Raw genomic sequence first — 15,507 nt, forward strand, 5'->3', positions numbered from 1 at the left:
TGTCTCCTGGCCCCCTTCGGAGGGCGGCGGGGCAGGTGCTGGGGGCTGCCACCCCCGGGCAAGACGCCGCACCAGGGAGCTCGGGGGGGCGCTTTCGGCCGCTTTTCCCTCGGTTAACGGGAGCGGCGCCCCCGGGGACCACCGCGAAGGGCTCGGCCCGGCCGCTCCCCGCTCGGCTCCAGCGGGGGGCGCCCGAGCTCCGCCGCCGCGGCTTCTGCGGCGGCCACGTCGGAGGGCGCCCGGTGCCGCCCCGCCGCCGGGGGACCCGGCACCGGGGCTCGGGGGGGGGGGGTGCCCGGTGCCGCCGGCCGTCCGGGGGGCCCCGACCGGCGGTGGTCGGGGTGGGGGGTGGCGGAGGGCGGCCGGGCGGGGAGCGCCGTAGCCGCGGTGCTGCGGGCGAAGGCCGGGCTTGGAGCTCCCCCCCCGGTGCCCCGTCCCGGGGACGTCATGGGAGGGAGGTATAAAACGGCGGCGGCGAGGCCGGCGGAGGGGCAGTGCGCGGCGGAGGGCAGGCCGGGGGACAGCGGGGGCAGCCCGGCTGCTGCTGGTGCCGCCGGTGCCGGTGCCGCCGGGGCGATGCCGGTGGCGGCGGGGGCATGAATGGTGCAGCGAGAGGGGCGGGCGCCGCTCTCCCCCCGCGGCGGCGGCGGCGGCGGCGGGGCGGCTCGGGCCGCTGCTGCTGCTGCTGCTGCTGCTGCTGCTGCTGACACGTGCGGCGGCGCGGCGCGGCGGGGCGCTCCCGGCTCCGCGGGGCGCGGGGCGGCGCATGGGGAAGGAGCCCGGCGCGGCGAGGCACGGCGCCCGCCGCCGCTTCTCCTCGCGGAGCGCTGCCAGCTCTTCCTGGAAGTCGTGAGCGGCGCTCGGCGCGGTGAGTTCATGCACCTCCTCGCCAAGCCTCAGCCCGCGGGATCTGGGGAGGCTGCCGCCGGAGCACCGCCCGGTCCCCCGCGCCCGCTCGCCGCCGCCGCCGCCGCCCGGGGGGCTCTCCCGGGGGCCGCCGCCGCCCCCTCGCCCATGAAGATGTACGTGCAAAGGGCTCTGGTGCTGCTCTCGCTGCTGAGCTTCGCCACCGTGAGCCTCGCGCTGTCCTCCTGCACCACCTTGGACCTCGACCACATCAAGAAGAAGCGGGTGGAAGCCATTCGGGGGCAGATCCTGAGCAAGCTGCGGCTCACCAGCCCCCCGGAGACCGTGGGGCCGGCTCATGTGCCCTACCAGATCCTGGCCCTCTACAACAGCACCCGGGAGCTGCTGGAGGAGATGGAGGAGGAGAAGGAGGAGAGCTGCTCGCAGGACAACACCGAGTCCGAATACTATGCCAAAGAGATCCATAAATTTGACATGATCCAGGGCCTCCCCGAGCACAGTAAGTGCCGGGCTCCCGTGCGCTCCGGCCCGGCGCGGGGTGCCGCACCCGGGGGCAGCCTGCCCGGCCGCACCGGGAGCCGAGGAGCGGCGCCCGCCGGGGATCCGGGGCATCGGGGCCGGGGCCGGGGTCCCGGAGGGGCTGGGGCGCGTCCCCGCCCGGCTGCGCGCTGGGGTGCGGGGGTGAAAGGGGCCGGGGGCGCGGGGCTCAGCACCCCGCAGGTGGAGGAGGCGGGGTGCTGAGAGCCGGCGGGGCACCCAAAGGGGTCCCCGGCTGGAGAGCTGCAAGGGAAGGCCGGGAGGGGAGGGAGGGCGAGGTGGGAAGGTGGCAGGAGAGGAGGAAGAGGGGGCTTAGGGGGAGTGTGGTGCATGGGGTGAGGGAAAAAAGCCCGGTCCCTGGTGCCGGGCGGGTGGCTGGGCTCGTCCCTGCCGCAGATCCAGGCAACCTGTTCGGTCAGCCGGCACCCGCCTGGCTCCAGAGAGGGTGGCGAGGCACTTGCTGGGAAGGCTCCTGCATGGAGGACGCCGTGGAGGATGTTACGCTGACAGCGGCGAGGGATCAGAGAGGGAGCAGGAGATAGCAGGGATGCTGAGCAGGTGCAAAGCAGACAGTGATGCACAGGGGACCCCCTAGGGAACGCAGGCACTGAGGAAACGTGACAGATGTTGAGCAGGTGCAGAGCAGATGATGAGCAGGCCCAGATGCAGACACTAAGCAGATTCAGGTGCAGAAGCTGAGCAGATGCAGATGCAAAGACAGAGAGTGAGCAGACATGAACCCCGAGTAGACTGCAGATGCTGAGCAGATGTAGGCACAAGCAGTGCTTTCGGTCTGTGCTTTGGATTCCTTCGGGTTGGAAGATGTTGGTGGGCATGCAGTCATACCCCATCCAGGGTGTCCTCTCGTGATGTAGTGCGGTGCTGGGGACTCTACTTGAACGCCTGCAGTTCTGGGGAGGAGCTGTGACTCGGTGCAGGCAGCCTCAGAATGCAGTTACTCTGCCAGGTTTATGTTAATCTTGACATATGATGAGCTGGAATAAGAGCTACAATGTGGTAATGCAACAAATTTCACTTAATCTCTAGCAGACGGCACTCCATATGGTTATATGATTAGCTCTTAGTCCAGGAGGCACCAAGACTCGAGGAACAGAAAGTGCACAGAGTACTAGCAGCTTACCCAGATTTCAACATTTTTGACCTACTAAAGTGCAATTCTAAAAATATGTGGGGAAACGAAGCGTCTGTGCAAAATACAGCTGCACTATGAACTGGTGTGTTTTGGGAAAGCCTAACAGTGGGAAATGAAGTCGGAGGAGTGGATTTGGATAAAGTAGAGGGGTAAGGTGAAGGAAGATGTGCACAAGAAGGAGTGGGGAGGCAGTGGGGCGGGTCTGTGAGTGCAAGGAGAGAGGAGAGCTCGGGGCAGTAGAAGTGGGTGCTGCAGGTGGGCATGGACATTGCCATAAGGAAAGTCCCACAGGTTCAGCCACTGTCCACCACGTGCAGAGTAACACCTCCATGCCTATGGAAGTGAACAGACCTGCCCCACGTCCCTCTAGGACACCACGGCAAGACCAAGTTGTGCTGAGATTGAATTCCTGGGAGTGGGCAACAGAAAGAGAAAGGGGGAACTTTGGAGTTGGGTCCCAGCAGGAGAGAAGAGCTGCAGACGGGCCGCGGTGTCAAGAGGCACGCTCCTCTTCAAACCTGGGGAGTTTCATCTCATACACCATGGCTGAATTTGGCCCCGTGTCTTCAAAAGTGGCTGATGTTCAACTTTCCCATGACTCTGTCACTGTGCCAGGCGGTGATCTCAGAGCATGTTCGGAGCCAAAGCCTGTCTCCTCCGGGGGGGAAGGGGAGCACGGCTCCATTGAGGGAACTGTGAAGATGATACAGACAAGGCTGAAATGCGTGTGCGCGCACACACGCTGTTCTAGCTCCAGAGTATTAGTCGAGCAGTTTGTTGGCTCAGAGAAGTCATCCTTCTCCAAGACTTAAGGCCCAACAGTGAGCAAAGTTGAGGAGCAAAAATAGCAGCAGGGAGAGCCTGATCCTTCTAGGAAGGAAGGATTTTCAGGAGCAGGTCCCTGTCCCCACCCTGAGCTGTCTGATGATTCAGGGAATGGTCTTCCTGCTGCTGTGCCTCTCGGGGATGTTGTCTAAATTATAAGGAATATTTTTTGAGAATAGCTCCCTCTTGATCAGCCACTCCAACTATCTTCTAAAACCCATGGGGGTTCAGACCCCCTTGAGCACTGATTGTTGGTTAGATTCAAGCTCAGAAAGCATCTGCAACAGTCCTACAAAGAGCTCTGCTTTGCTTCCCAAGGAAAACCATGCCATTTTCTAAGACAGCATGAGAGACAAGGCAATTAAAACAACTGGTCTTTTGGCCAAGCACCCCTTCCTTCCAAACCTGCCACCTGCAGTTCCAGAAGGATCGTTTTTTTTCTCTTGAGTTCTGCAGCTTTGACATTAAGCACCTTGAAGTACCAGTGCTATGACACTGAGTGAAGCAGCACCTGCCTGCAGCCAGCCTGCCCTTCCTTGACGTCAGACTGGAACCACACAGCGATCAGCTGCCTCGAGGCAGGCCAGAAACAGTAGCTGTGTGGGATTGGTGGCACATGGAGAACCTGCACCTTGCTGAGAGCAGTTGTAGGAAGAGGGGATTTCCCAAAGAACATGCTCCCTGCATCCCACCTGGCACTCCAGGAGGCTGCTGGTCTCATTTGTTCCATCAGCAGCTCTGAGGCTGGCTGAGCTCCACAGTAATAGCAGGGCCTGATTGTGAGGATGCATTCTGTCATATCAGAAACAGAGTGGCATGGGTACACAGGTGTCACAGATTCCCTGCCTCTAGGCTTTGTTACAGCCACTGGCTGTTGTGGACTTGCAGGAATACTGCCTCTAGGTTTTGATCCTTGCTGGTATCTGGACAAGTCCAGATTCCAGCATAGTTAATGCACCACGAGCTGGGACTGGACCCAATTCCCTGAAAACGTCACCTAGCTGCACTTGCCTGTGACCTCTTAAAATAAAGCCTTTGCCCCAAAGCAGACATCTTTCTGGGAGTGAGACGTGTTCTGGACATCCAGCTGTGGGAAGCGGGCTCCAACCTTGCAGTGCTGAGAACAAAACAATGCAGCTCTATCACCCCATTGCAGAGGGCTGGTTCCCAGAGTATGAAGGCAATAGGAAGCTTCTCCTTAGGAAAGGGAAAATAGCCATTACCGTTTCCACTAGGAAGGTCTCCAAAGACACCTCTGCCTTACTGGGGAAGGAAGTAGGTAGGTGGCAGCATGGAGATAGCAGGGAAGTGCAGGAGATGGCTATTTGTTACCAGCAAAGCTGCCTCACCTCTTAGGCAGAACATGGTAAGGAGTTGATGAACAATAAATCACTTTGTCTCTCAGCTGTGCTGTGCTGTGGGACCAGATTTGCAGTCTCTTAGTAGATTATCAGATAAAGTGCCAATGTTGTAAAAAGCTAGTGGGCTAGCCTGACCACTGATCTGATCTAGAAAGGCATTTTGATGGCTACTGGGACACCCCTCCTGGACAGGCAGTCGGCCCTGCAGTGGAAGGGCAGGCTGTCAGCAGCACTATTAATAGGGCTAGGATTACAAAACAGCTTAAGGGGGTACTAAAACGCAGTATCCACCTATGTCTGTGACACAGAACAGTTATGAGTGTTAGGCTTCAGCTATGAAGATGCCTTGGGGCATTTAATGAGATCAGAGCTTGCTGATCCGTGCTTTTCCATGGCACAAAACCTAGAAGTGGTCACAGTGGTGGAGTCCCCACAGTGGGTGTCCTCTCGTGGCTCGGTGCACTCTGTGCCGCAGGGCTGTCGGGTTGAGCATACCAGCTTGCAACTGCAATTGGGGTCTGGCCTCCTGGGGCTACCAAATATTCATGTCTTTAATAGCAGGCAGAGATGTTCCTGTACATAAATGCTGCTCCATTCAACAGCAGAAATGGCAAAAAACCCTCCGATCAAATCTCAATGGGAGCATCTGGTCATTAGCTTATTGAGTAAAATTTTTGCAGCCTAAGAACACATCTTTGTAAGCTGTCAGGCTCCTGCTTGCCAAATCTGGGTGTAGCACAAGAGGAAGACGTTCATCTTCATGGAGATGACTCCAGAAGTGCATCAGCATTGCTCAAAGCAGAATTTGGCACGGGAAGTGAACTTCTGCTCTCAGGCACTGTTCCACACTAGTCCCTCTTCAGAACCTGTTCCCCTTGGGAGACAGTGGTGCTATGAAGAGAGGGGCCAGCTCCAGGAATATAATTTCAAGGTTACCAGGACTTCCAGCCTATTTGTCACAGAGTGGAACTGTGGCTGGGAACAGGTGACAGTTTTTCTTTTTTTCTTCTTTAATATAAAATGAGAAAGGAAAGAGAAAAAAAAAAAAAAACAAACACACAAATATCAGCTGACATGAGAGCCTCGTGTTGCCTTGGACAACAGCCAGAGGTCATATGAAAAGCTTTGTAGAACTGCAAACAGATCTGCATGTGGGTGTAGAGCAGGAGTTGCTGTGCCTTATCTGCAGGAAACCTTAAAGCCTTAATGATGCTGAGCCTTGAAAGCTAACGGGTCAATAGGAGAGGAGCAACAGGAATCACAGCTTTTTCCATGGGACCAAGATGGTCCCAATGAAGAGAAGCTTTTTTTTTTCTTTTTTTTTTGAGAACTTTTTTGGACCTTGTGTTTTTTACCCACTGTCTTTTTGGGCATCTGCGAAGTGGATTTTTCTGCTCAGCAGGCACACATCCAGGCAGAGACTTGCTGTGCTATTTCCTGCCCATGTGTCTGATCTCCGCAGGCCTCTCAGCACTATTATTCTGTCCTTGAAGAACTCTCTGTCTGGTACTATCCATGAATTCCTCCTCCAGGTCATGGGTGAGAACTGACCTTAAAACCCAGTTCTTTTGGTACACAGAACAGTCACGGCTCCCAAGAACTCTTCCACACCTCATGCTTTGTGGACACTTGTCTGGCTTTCATTTTAGGAGACGATGTCAAGGTTTGTAACAGGATCACCTTCAATGTACCTTCATCTCTCCAGCATGAGCACAGGATCAGAGTGACACCACCACGACGACTGGGAATGGATCCTACTAGCTGCAAATGAGGTTGCCCCGTTGCCTTGGCTGGGGTTGTCATTTTGAATGCAGATTTAGGAGTACTAGCAATGTGCAATAAGCAGAGTTAGAAGAGAGGATTAAAAATACTGTTGTTGATCTGCAGTGATTCTCTGGTTTGCAACATTGAAATAACGGTGGCAGTAGTGGGAAGATCTTGCAAAATACTCCAAACGTAGAGCAAATCTGAGTGAATTCATCCTGTCTTATCTTTAGCCAGGTAACCATGCTTTTTAAAGGTGGTGAGACGTTTGAGTGGCAGGCCTCAGCTGGCAAGCTCTTTCTCAGTCTGTTTATTTGAGATCCCTCACCTCTGGCCTGAGGTTCTCAGTCTTTCCCTCTGTCTTTCTCCTAGATGAGTTGGGCATTTGCCCCAAAGGTGTCACCTCCAACGTGTTCCGCTTCAACGTGTCCTCGGCAGAGAAGAACAGCACCAACCTGTTCCGAGCCGAGTTCCGGGTGCTGCGTGTGCCCAACCCGAGCTCCAAACGCAGTGAGCAGCGCATTGAGCTCTTCCAGGTGGGTATCCTCCTCACCTTCCCCGGTGCCTGAGGCTCCTTAATCACTGCCTCAATTGATGTGTGCAAGGCGGTGCTGTCCTTTTTCACACTCACATGGCCCAGCTGCTCTGAGCACCCCTCTGTGGTGCCCGCTGCAGCTCTGTGCTGCACTGAGAAGGGGGTTGGAGGAGGCACCCCTCCCCAGTGGAGGATCCCTGACCCTTCTGTCACATCTGCATGCGTAGGTCCCTTGGCAGTTTTGTTCCTCTGACTATCGCAGCACAATGCAGTTGGTGCTAATCCAACGGGTGGAGCTCTCTGACTTGTCACAGGCTTACTGGAAAAGAAATGCTCGCTTTCAATGTTCCTTTCACCAGCAGTTGGGTGCACAGTTCCTGGCACCCTTAATGTAGATGCTTATCTGGTGTTTGGTTTGAACTCTTGGGCTCCCCTGGCACCATAAGGTCTGGTTCGGGTTTGGAAGTGGTCTCAGGCCAGGCCAAACCACCCAGCTAATGGCACAATTTAGCATCCAGGCAGCACGTTCCCACAGGCTGGTGTCTGTCCACTTTCTAGGAGGAATGCAGCTAAAATTGCCCTTTGCCTGTTAGCTCTTCAGGTCTTCCTGGAATTGAGCTTTAAAAGTCAGAGCAGTTCTCCACCAGATGAGAGCGCTGACAAGGAGGCAAGCCCCAAGCTTCTCCATGGGCTCTGTGTCCTGTGCAATGAACCCAGGGTGCTGCAGCAAGGTGCACTTTGCACAGACTGTGGTTGTCTGTCTGGAAATGGCAGGGAATATCAGAGCTGGGGGAGGGAGTTCTCCAAATCTTATCAGCCCTGATGTTTTTTGGTAGAAGCTAAAGAGTGGAGGACACATGAAAACACCACTTTGTAGGACTCGACAGGCTTGCAGGGCAAGAAACCCACAGCAAGGTGTTCTGTTACCCACATCTGGGTCTACCTTGAAATCCAGATCCACATCCCACACATGAATACAGAAATAAAACCACCTGTTCCATCTGTTGCTGCATGCTTCTGCTGCTGGATATGTATCCTGAAACAAGGATGGGCTGGGAGAGGTGAGCCGCGTAGGACACAGAAATAGATGCTGTGTAGCTCTGGAGTTCAGGTTGGTTTTGAAGTGTTCCTCTCACTTGTGCCAGGGTATTCTGCTGTCTCATGTGTTGGGCCACACCTGAATTTGTTTGTAGCAAGCTGTGGAAGAAAAAAAAGCCACAAGGCTGTTCCTTCCTCATGCATGGCACTGGCTGATTCTCTCTACCACTCCTTCCAACGCAGATCCTTCGGCCGGATGAGCACATAGCAAAGCAGCGCTACCTCAGCGGCAGGAACGTGCAGACACGGGGCTCCCCTGAGTGGCTGTCCTTCGATGTCACCGAGACTGTGCGCGAGTGGCTCCTGCACAGAGGTAGGGGTCTTACCACAACTGGGTGTCAAGACATCCATAGAAATGTGGATCAGTGCTGGCAGGAGCATGTATTTGCTCCTAGTTTTGCAGGAGCACTGCTCAAATAGAGGGCAGCTTCTCTGAGCTTGGGAACGAACCTTCCCCCGGAGAGCCACCTCGGTGTGTGACATTTGCAGCCTCCCAGATCTGGTCTGGAGTCCCCGCTGGGTAGCTCTGTGGGCTGAGTCGGAATAAGGTTTCGTCCTGTGGAGGAGGAAATTGTTTTTGCTGAGAGATGCTGGAACTTCTTTTGTTTCTTTGATTCTAAGCCCAGGGGGACCTCTCCGCTGGTCTAATCTATCATCTGCAACTCATAGAAAATGAGGATTGCTCTGCTTTAACTTTCCTGTGAGCTAGAGCACATCTAGTAGGAAAAAACAGCATGGATCCCGATTTCTTTAGCTGTTTACAGCTTGGCAGGTATAAAGGTGAGGAAATACCAGAGGCTGACACACCTAGACAGAACATACCTCTGCCACCACTGGGCAGCCCTACAGATAGCTACGGGGCAGCTCCCAGCAAGAACACTGACCCCATTCACAGCTGGAGCGTAGGCACCGTGACTCACAGCTGGATTGGCCTCACAGATAGAAGCTAGGTGCCACTGAAAACTGGAATGCAGGCACTGGCAAGCAGCCGCTGCCTGGAAGGATAAGCTGTGAGCTTGTAGGCTCCTCCTTTTTGAAGCGCTCCCAGTTGTGTCCTGATGGCTGGAGTTCAGCGCTGGAACTGCGGCGAGCTCTCTCTGGCTGACAGACACCACGGAGTATGCTGCGCTTAGGAAAAAAGGTGCTAGGCACCTTGTCAATGCCCCAGGGAGCCAGATGTTTCAATTCATGACACAACATAGAAAAAAAAAAAAAAGAGCTTTCATAAGAGTCTTATGTTCCCTGGGTCAGGCCCACACAGCATGACTGGTCCAGGAAGTTATTATGAAAATAGATTTGCCTCTGGAAAGTCTGTGTGAATGAGACCGCTAGCGGCTCAACCAAACAGGAGGCTGCAGCTGCTGAGAAAAACGCTTCCAGTGAAATTACTTGTCCATATCCAACTCGCTTAGTTTCAGATCTCTCCTTCAGACACTAACCAGAAGCCAGATAGCAGACAGGTACTGAGGACGGCAAAACTAATCCAACACAGACACCACAAAGCCAGCTCTTCAAAATACTAATTTTCTAGTGGAACTCTTCAAAGCTCACAAATGTTTTTGGGTGCTGAATAGACTAAAAAACCTAACCAGAAGCACCAGGTCATCAGGAGCATGGCTTTTGGCACAAGTGAGGCCACAAAATTCTGCTTCCTGCTCTCCTTCCCAAGTCAGCTCCTGTGCCCCAGCTCTGGTAGCACCCCTCGCTTTGAGACTGACCCCACAGACGAGGAGTTCAGCACAGTCCTCATCCCAGCCGAGGAAAGCAGTTTCTTACAGAGTCCTCTCTTTCTTTGCAGAGTCCAACCTTGGCCTGGAAATTAGCATACACTGCCCTTGCCATACTTTTCAGCCCAATGGGGACATCTTGGAGAACTTGCATGAGGTGTTGGAGATCAAATTCAAAGGTGATAAAATGCTGGATTAGGGGAGGCCGTTGGAGAAGGGAAGGCTTGGGGTGTCTAAAGAAAAAAATGTGGTCTTCCTTTGTATAATTGAGGATTTTACCTTGCATAACATTTGTTGTACAGAATACACCTCTGGGTTTGCATGCTGATCATACAGGTATACCCATTTTGTAGATAGATTTGAAATGGGGGAAAGCAAGCGCCGGCTGGGTGGGTTTGCACGCGTGTCTGCAGAAAGGAGCAATTTTGTATTTCAGTGTCTCTCTGGGAAGCTCAGCTTGATGCCTTCTCAGATTTCCACAGAGGCTCTGCTTTCCAGTTAGGGTGACTGGAACACAAGGAAGTCAGGCATCCTGTGTGAGGTGGCCCAGAGAGTCAGTGGCTTGGCTGGCCTAAGAAGTAGGAACCTCCTGGCTTGCAGCCCTGGGCTGCAGCCACTGGCCCCCACAGGCTCCATTTCTGAGGCTGTTCTGCAGAGTGCCAATGATCTGACATCTTCTTTAAACCATTCATCTTCCTGCCTGTCCTGGGACTGAAGCCAGGAGCGAGTGGGATGGATTAATGGCCCCACCAGCAGTTTACAAATGGTAAAACAGGTGGCCCGCAAGACTCTATTTCAGGCCTGCAGCAGTCAGATTCACTGGGAGTACAGGGGTCCCTGGGAGGGAAGAAGTCCAAGCATAAGTGGAAATGGTGCCTGAGTCCCTTTTGCCTTAGTCCAAGGGCAGGCATGAAAGCGTTGAATGAAAAATCTTGTTGTGTCCTCCACTTTCACACTGACATCTTCTCTGTGGATCCCGTTTCTCTCCGAAGGCATTGACAACGAGGATGACTATGGCCGTGGGGACTTAGGGCGCCTGAAGAAGCAGAAGGACTTGCATAATCCCCACCTCATCTTGATGATGTTACCCCCACACCGCCTGGAGAGCCCAACGCTGGGGGGCCAGAGGAAGAAACGGGCCCTGGATACCAACTACTGCTTTCGGTAAGTGAGAATCCTGCTGTTGTCACCGGGACCCACGCCTGAGGTTGGTTAAGTGTGGCAACACTTCTCACCTCCGGGAAAGGCAGTGCTGTCCGAGGGGCTGTGGGTCACTGCGGTGCTGCAGGGGCCATGTGAGGGGTGCTGCTCAGCCGACTGCTCCTCGTGGTGTCCAAGAAGGACACTGGCCAGCTCAGCAGAGTCACTGTGAGCTTCTGGCTGAGTTTCAGCAGCCCCTTGCCAGCCCTGGGTGTGGGACAGCAGGGAGGTGCTGCCCCCAAGGGCTAGCAGCAGGGTTGCCTGTCAGTGTGTGGGCAGAGCCAGGCGGCTGACTTGCCTGCCTCTGCCACTTCTCCACTCCCAGAGCAGGCCAGCACCGTGTCCCACTGATCGTAGCCCTTCTCTTTGGGAAGCTGCATCATGCAAGCACATTTAAGGCCCTTCTCTAGATTCACTGTGTGCCGATGCTGTGTTTCAGGAACCTGGAGGAGAACTGCTGCGTGCGTCCTCTTTACATTGACTTCCGACAGGACCTGGGCTGGAAGTGGGTCCACGAGCCTAAAGGCTACTTTGCTAACTTCTGTTCGGGCCCTTGTCCGTACCTGCGCAGCGCAGACACCACTCACAGCACGGTACATCCAGCGTCTTTTCCTTGGGGCTCTGTCTCCCCCTTCCTTCCTCAGTCTTATCACATCTGGTCTCTTCAAAGCAGCAGAAGCAGTTCAGATTAATACTTGTAAAAAACTCCAAGGAAACTGCAGGAAAAAGTCTAGGAGGTTCGGGGGGAAGATGTTCTTCATAGGGAATCAGTACAGAGTCCATGCTTCCAGCCAAACACTGAGGAGTATGCTGTATCTTGGGTGAGATGGGTAACAGGACTCACAGTTTTAGGGTACCTATTTGGTAAGGGCCAGAGTGTTAACCAAATCCCTCAAATCTAATGTCAACCCTGGTCATTATGTTCTGCCTAAATTTTTCCTGCGTTTTTCAATGGATAGAGGATTTTTGTACACTCGGTATCAGGTTGTCATGCAAAGCTGCTGAGCCATGGCACACACATGCTGTCTACTCCTACAGGGGCAGCTGTAGTCCAGAAGTAAGGGGGAGTCCACGTCCAGAAGTGAACAAGGCTATGCAGCAAGCTTCCCCTTTCTGCACTGCCATCCTTTCCAGCTGTATAAATCCCACCTGGCCTATGGGAGGGAGGAACCCACTAGGCAGTGAAATTCACAAATACGACTGACTGAAAGCAAATATTTTCATGTAACTTCCACATAACCTCTGTTTAACATATGTACACTGGGCAGTCTTCGGGAAGAGTGCCACCTGAGCCCCACTACTGTCTAGAGCATAAGAAAAAAGGCAAAAGGCTAATGGAGGAAGTACAGAGGAGCAGACAAACTAATCAACTGACAGTCCATTGCTAAAACTAGAAAAGACAGAGGAGAATCCTGTGCTTCTGTCCACAGAAGAGAAAAGGCAGCAAGTCAGAGAATGCAGCAACTCACTTGAAAATTAGCTTCAGGTTTCACTAAAAAAGTCACTGGAAAAATGCTGACTTGGCAGAAGAATAATTGACTGGGTAAAGATGATATTGCAGGAAAGATGCTAACATTTTCTTGACAGCTTAAGAGTCTGCAAGGCTCGCTAAGGCTAAAGGACTGGTATGAGTGGGAGTAGTTGATCTAAGGGAATGAAGGAGTGGACAGGTGCTGGGCAAGGCAAGTAAACGAACAGCTTAGGAAGGGTAATATGCATGCAAGGTGGTACATATACCATCTAGTTGTCCTGGGAAATTCTCTAATAGATACTGGGATGAACGAGCATGAGAGAAAGGGGAATTTAGTACAGTCCCTAATGTTCTCATCTTGATCAAGAAAGGAAATGCTCAAGCAGTAAGTTCAGCTGAGTGATCTGAGCAATTTTCAGAACAATACCACTGCTGACAGGAAAAAAACTAGGAAAAACATGGCAAAAAGCAGATTTCTCACCAGTTTGTTTAACTTACTCTGCTGAGGACAGCAGCCCCAGAGGATGTGGTAACCATGTGGTACAGCCAGGGCCTTCGCTCAGTATTCCAGAGAGTTTCTACCAAAATAACTGGAATTATGTGGATCTGGATGATAGAACAGGATGCCTCCTTAAAACCCCTGATCCCCCAGGACCATAGTTAACAGACAAGGTGCTGGACCTTGTCATATAACCCAGAGAAATGCTAATGAGACTGCGGTAGCACAGGTGAGATCATGTTTTGGCCCCATGATTCAGCAAGTTGCGTATCACTGAGAAGTGGCCACCTCTGGGAAGAAACATGGCAATTCTTTTGTGGAGGCTGCGTGGCCAGAGTGTACAGTCATCTGTGGGACAGGGCCAGCTGGGAGAAGGAATCCAGGGCGGTCCCACAGGACACTGTCCTGGCTCCAGCATTATAGTGTAATGACTTGGAGGAGGGAGTGGAGAGCGAGAGCATGAGACGGTTCAAAGCTGGGAGGGAACCGTGGATACTCAAGATGACGGGCATCCATCCAGTGCTATCTAGAGATGTTAGCTGAAATAAGCAGCACTGGTTTTCTTTCTTCTGGTTTCTGTAATGGAACCGCAAAAATTGTGACGTTATACCCCACACCTAATCAGAAATTAAAGGAGTGAATTACTCCTTGCACTTCTTCAACCCTTAGGCATTGGCCAGGGGCTACACTAAAGTTAAAGAGAAAAATGTCTTTGGGTCAGGCCCAGGTAGGTGATACCTCTTAGGAATAGGCCATGCTCAGGACATGATGAGTATGACTCACATCAGGGAAAAGCCCTCTGATGAGCATAGTCCAAATACCTAGAGACCAAATACCTTCCTGTCCTCAACCAGCTTAAATGGATTCCTGGCTCTGTCACCACATTTATGTGCTTCCACAGGTGCTGGGCTTATACAACACGCTGAACCCTGAGGCGTCTGCCTCGCCCTGCTGTGTCCCCCAGGACCTGGAGCCACTCACCATCTTGTACTACGTCGGGAGGACCCCCAAAGTGGAGCAGCTCTCCAACATGGTGGTGAAATCCTGCAAGTGCAGCTGAAAGGCACCCTGGCCCGCCCAAAGCCAAGAGAGAAACTGTCAGCACCCACTCTCCTGCTCCCAGGCTAACACAAAAGGAACCGGGGGTCAGAGACTCCGCATGCAGAGGGCCGAGCACCAAACCCTGGGGCTTAGGGTCTGGTAGCCCTCGAGAATCTCTTCTGGAACATTTCTCGGTCTTGTTGGCAATGTCGCCTTCCCTCTGGGAGCTACTTTGGTGTCACGAAGGCCACACTCTCCAAAATGGCTGGACAGTTGGTGCAGAAGAGAAGGACAGAGTGGAGGAACTGCTGTGTATTTGAATGCTGGGGTAGTTGAACTGGGAAGGCAAGGAATGAGAAAGAGCATTTGAAAGGGGGAGTGGAAATGGGGCAGCATTTCCTTTTCTAGCTGTAGCTATCTTGGGACCTCAGCCCTCCCCACTGGCCTGAAGAATTATTTTCTCCTGCAGGACAAAATCTTGGAATTTTCTTCAGAGAAAGAAAATGCACCAAGAAGGGAAGCTGCTCAAAGAGGAGATGCTCAGAGATGCACACAGACTTTTGTTCCTCAGAGTTGTGATCCAGGAGTCGTGCAATTGTCACTGTGCTTCTGCCAAACCTGTAAGATCAGATGGCAGATCCTGGCTATTGGTTTCTGAATGCAAACTGCAGGGCTCCCAGTCAGCCTGCTGAGGGTGGGCAAATACAAGCAAAGAGGGTGCTGAGTCCGTTTTTAGAAGGACTGATGCCTCCATTCAGCTCTTTTCCCTTCCTGGAAGTTTCTGAATGATGGTTTCTGGGTCAGGGCAAGAGCAGTATCTGTGGGTACCTGAATTTTGGGCCCATTAGCTGATACATCCTGAGGACCTTTTGTCTGTTGTGGTTTGTGAGGTGCTTTGGGGAGTTCTGCACAATGATCTCAACGTGGCCCAGGCCTCACCTGCCAAGACTTAAAAAATATTAATCTCAAAAACATTGTAAAAAATAAATATTTGTGGGGGAAAATGGTCTTTTTTTTTTTTTTTTTTTCCCACAAGGAAGTTACTTGTTGAAGGGCTAGATGCTTTGTTGTTTTTAAAGTGCTACTGCTGTAGCATACTCGATCACTTTGAAATCTTTCCCCTTTCCAGGATGTCTCTTCAAGGGAATGGGTACGATTTAGGTTAGCCAGAGAGCCCCAGAATGGAAATCCCTTCATACCTTCAAAGAATGCCTGGTGTGCATCTGCTCTGCCCTTCCCTCATCCTTCAGACGTACACATCACCTCTGCCATCTGATTTTGATAGACTCATATAAAGCTCCCCTCAAATGTAAAACTTCTTACAGTCCTGTTTAAGTAATCAGGGAATTGCAGTTGTCACAGCTGACAAATGCCCTATGTTCAGTGGAATATATATGGGCTGCCAGTACAGACTTGCACACAAAGGTAA

General features: G+C 52.8%; 1 protein-coding gene across 1 annotated transcript; it reads left to right on the forward strand.

The window, feature by feature from the left end:
- Positions 1-501: 501 nt before the first annotated feature.
- Positions 502-15,302, forward strand: TGFB3 (transforming growth factor beta 3). The gene is made up of 7 exons (XM_084287545.1): positions 502-1,366; positions 6,880-7,043; positions 8,324-8,453; positions 9,939-10,046; positions 10,860-11,031; positions 11,507-11,660; positions 13,939-15,302. Exons 1-7 carry the CDS (start codon positions 601-603, stop codon positions 14,095-14,097), a joined length of 1,653 nt encoding a protein of 550 aa, XP_084143671.1. The 5' UTR covers positions 502-600; the 3' UTR covers positions 14,098-15,302.
- Positions 15,303-15,507: the final 205 nt, after the last annotated feature.

This window comes from Netta rufina (assembly GCF_964035555.1).
Source record: "Netta rufina genome assembly, chromosome: 5".
Classification (NCBI taxonomy): domain Eukaryota; kingdom Metazoa; phylum Chordata; class Aves; order Anseriformes; family Anatidae; genus Netta; species Netta rufina.

Coding starts and splice junctions, on each gene's coding strand:
- TGFB3 (XM_084287545.1), top strand. CDS start 601: ATGGTGCAGCGAGAGGGGCGGGCGCCGCTCTCCCCCCGCGGCGGCGGC. Junction 1,367..6,879: donor CCAGGGCCTCCCCGAGCACA/GTAAGTGCCGGG, acceptor TCTTTCTCCTAG/ATGAGTTGGGCATTTGCCCC. Junction 7,044..8,323: donor AGCGCATTGAGCTCTTCCAG/GTGGGTATCCTC, acceptor CTTCCAACGCAG/ATCCTTCGGCCGGATGAGCA.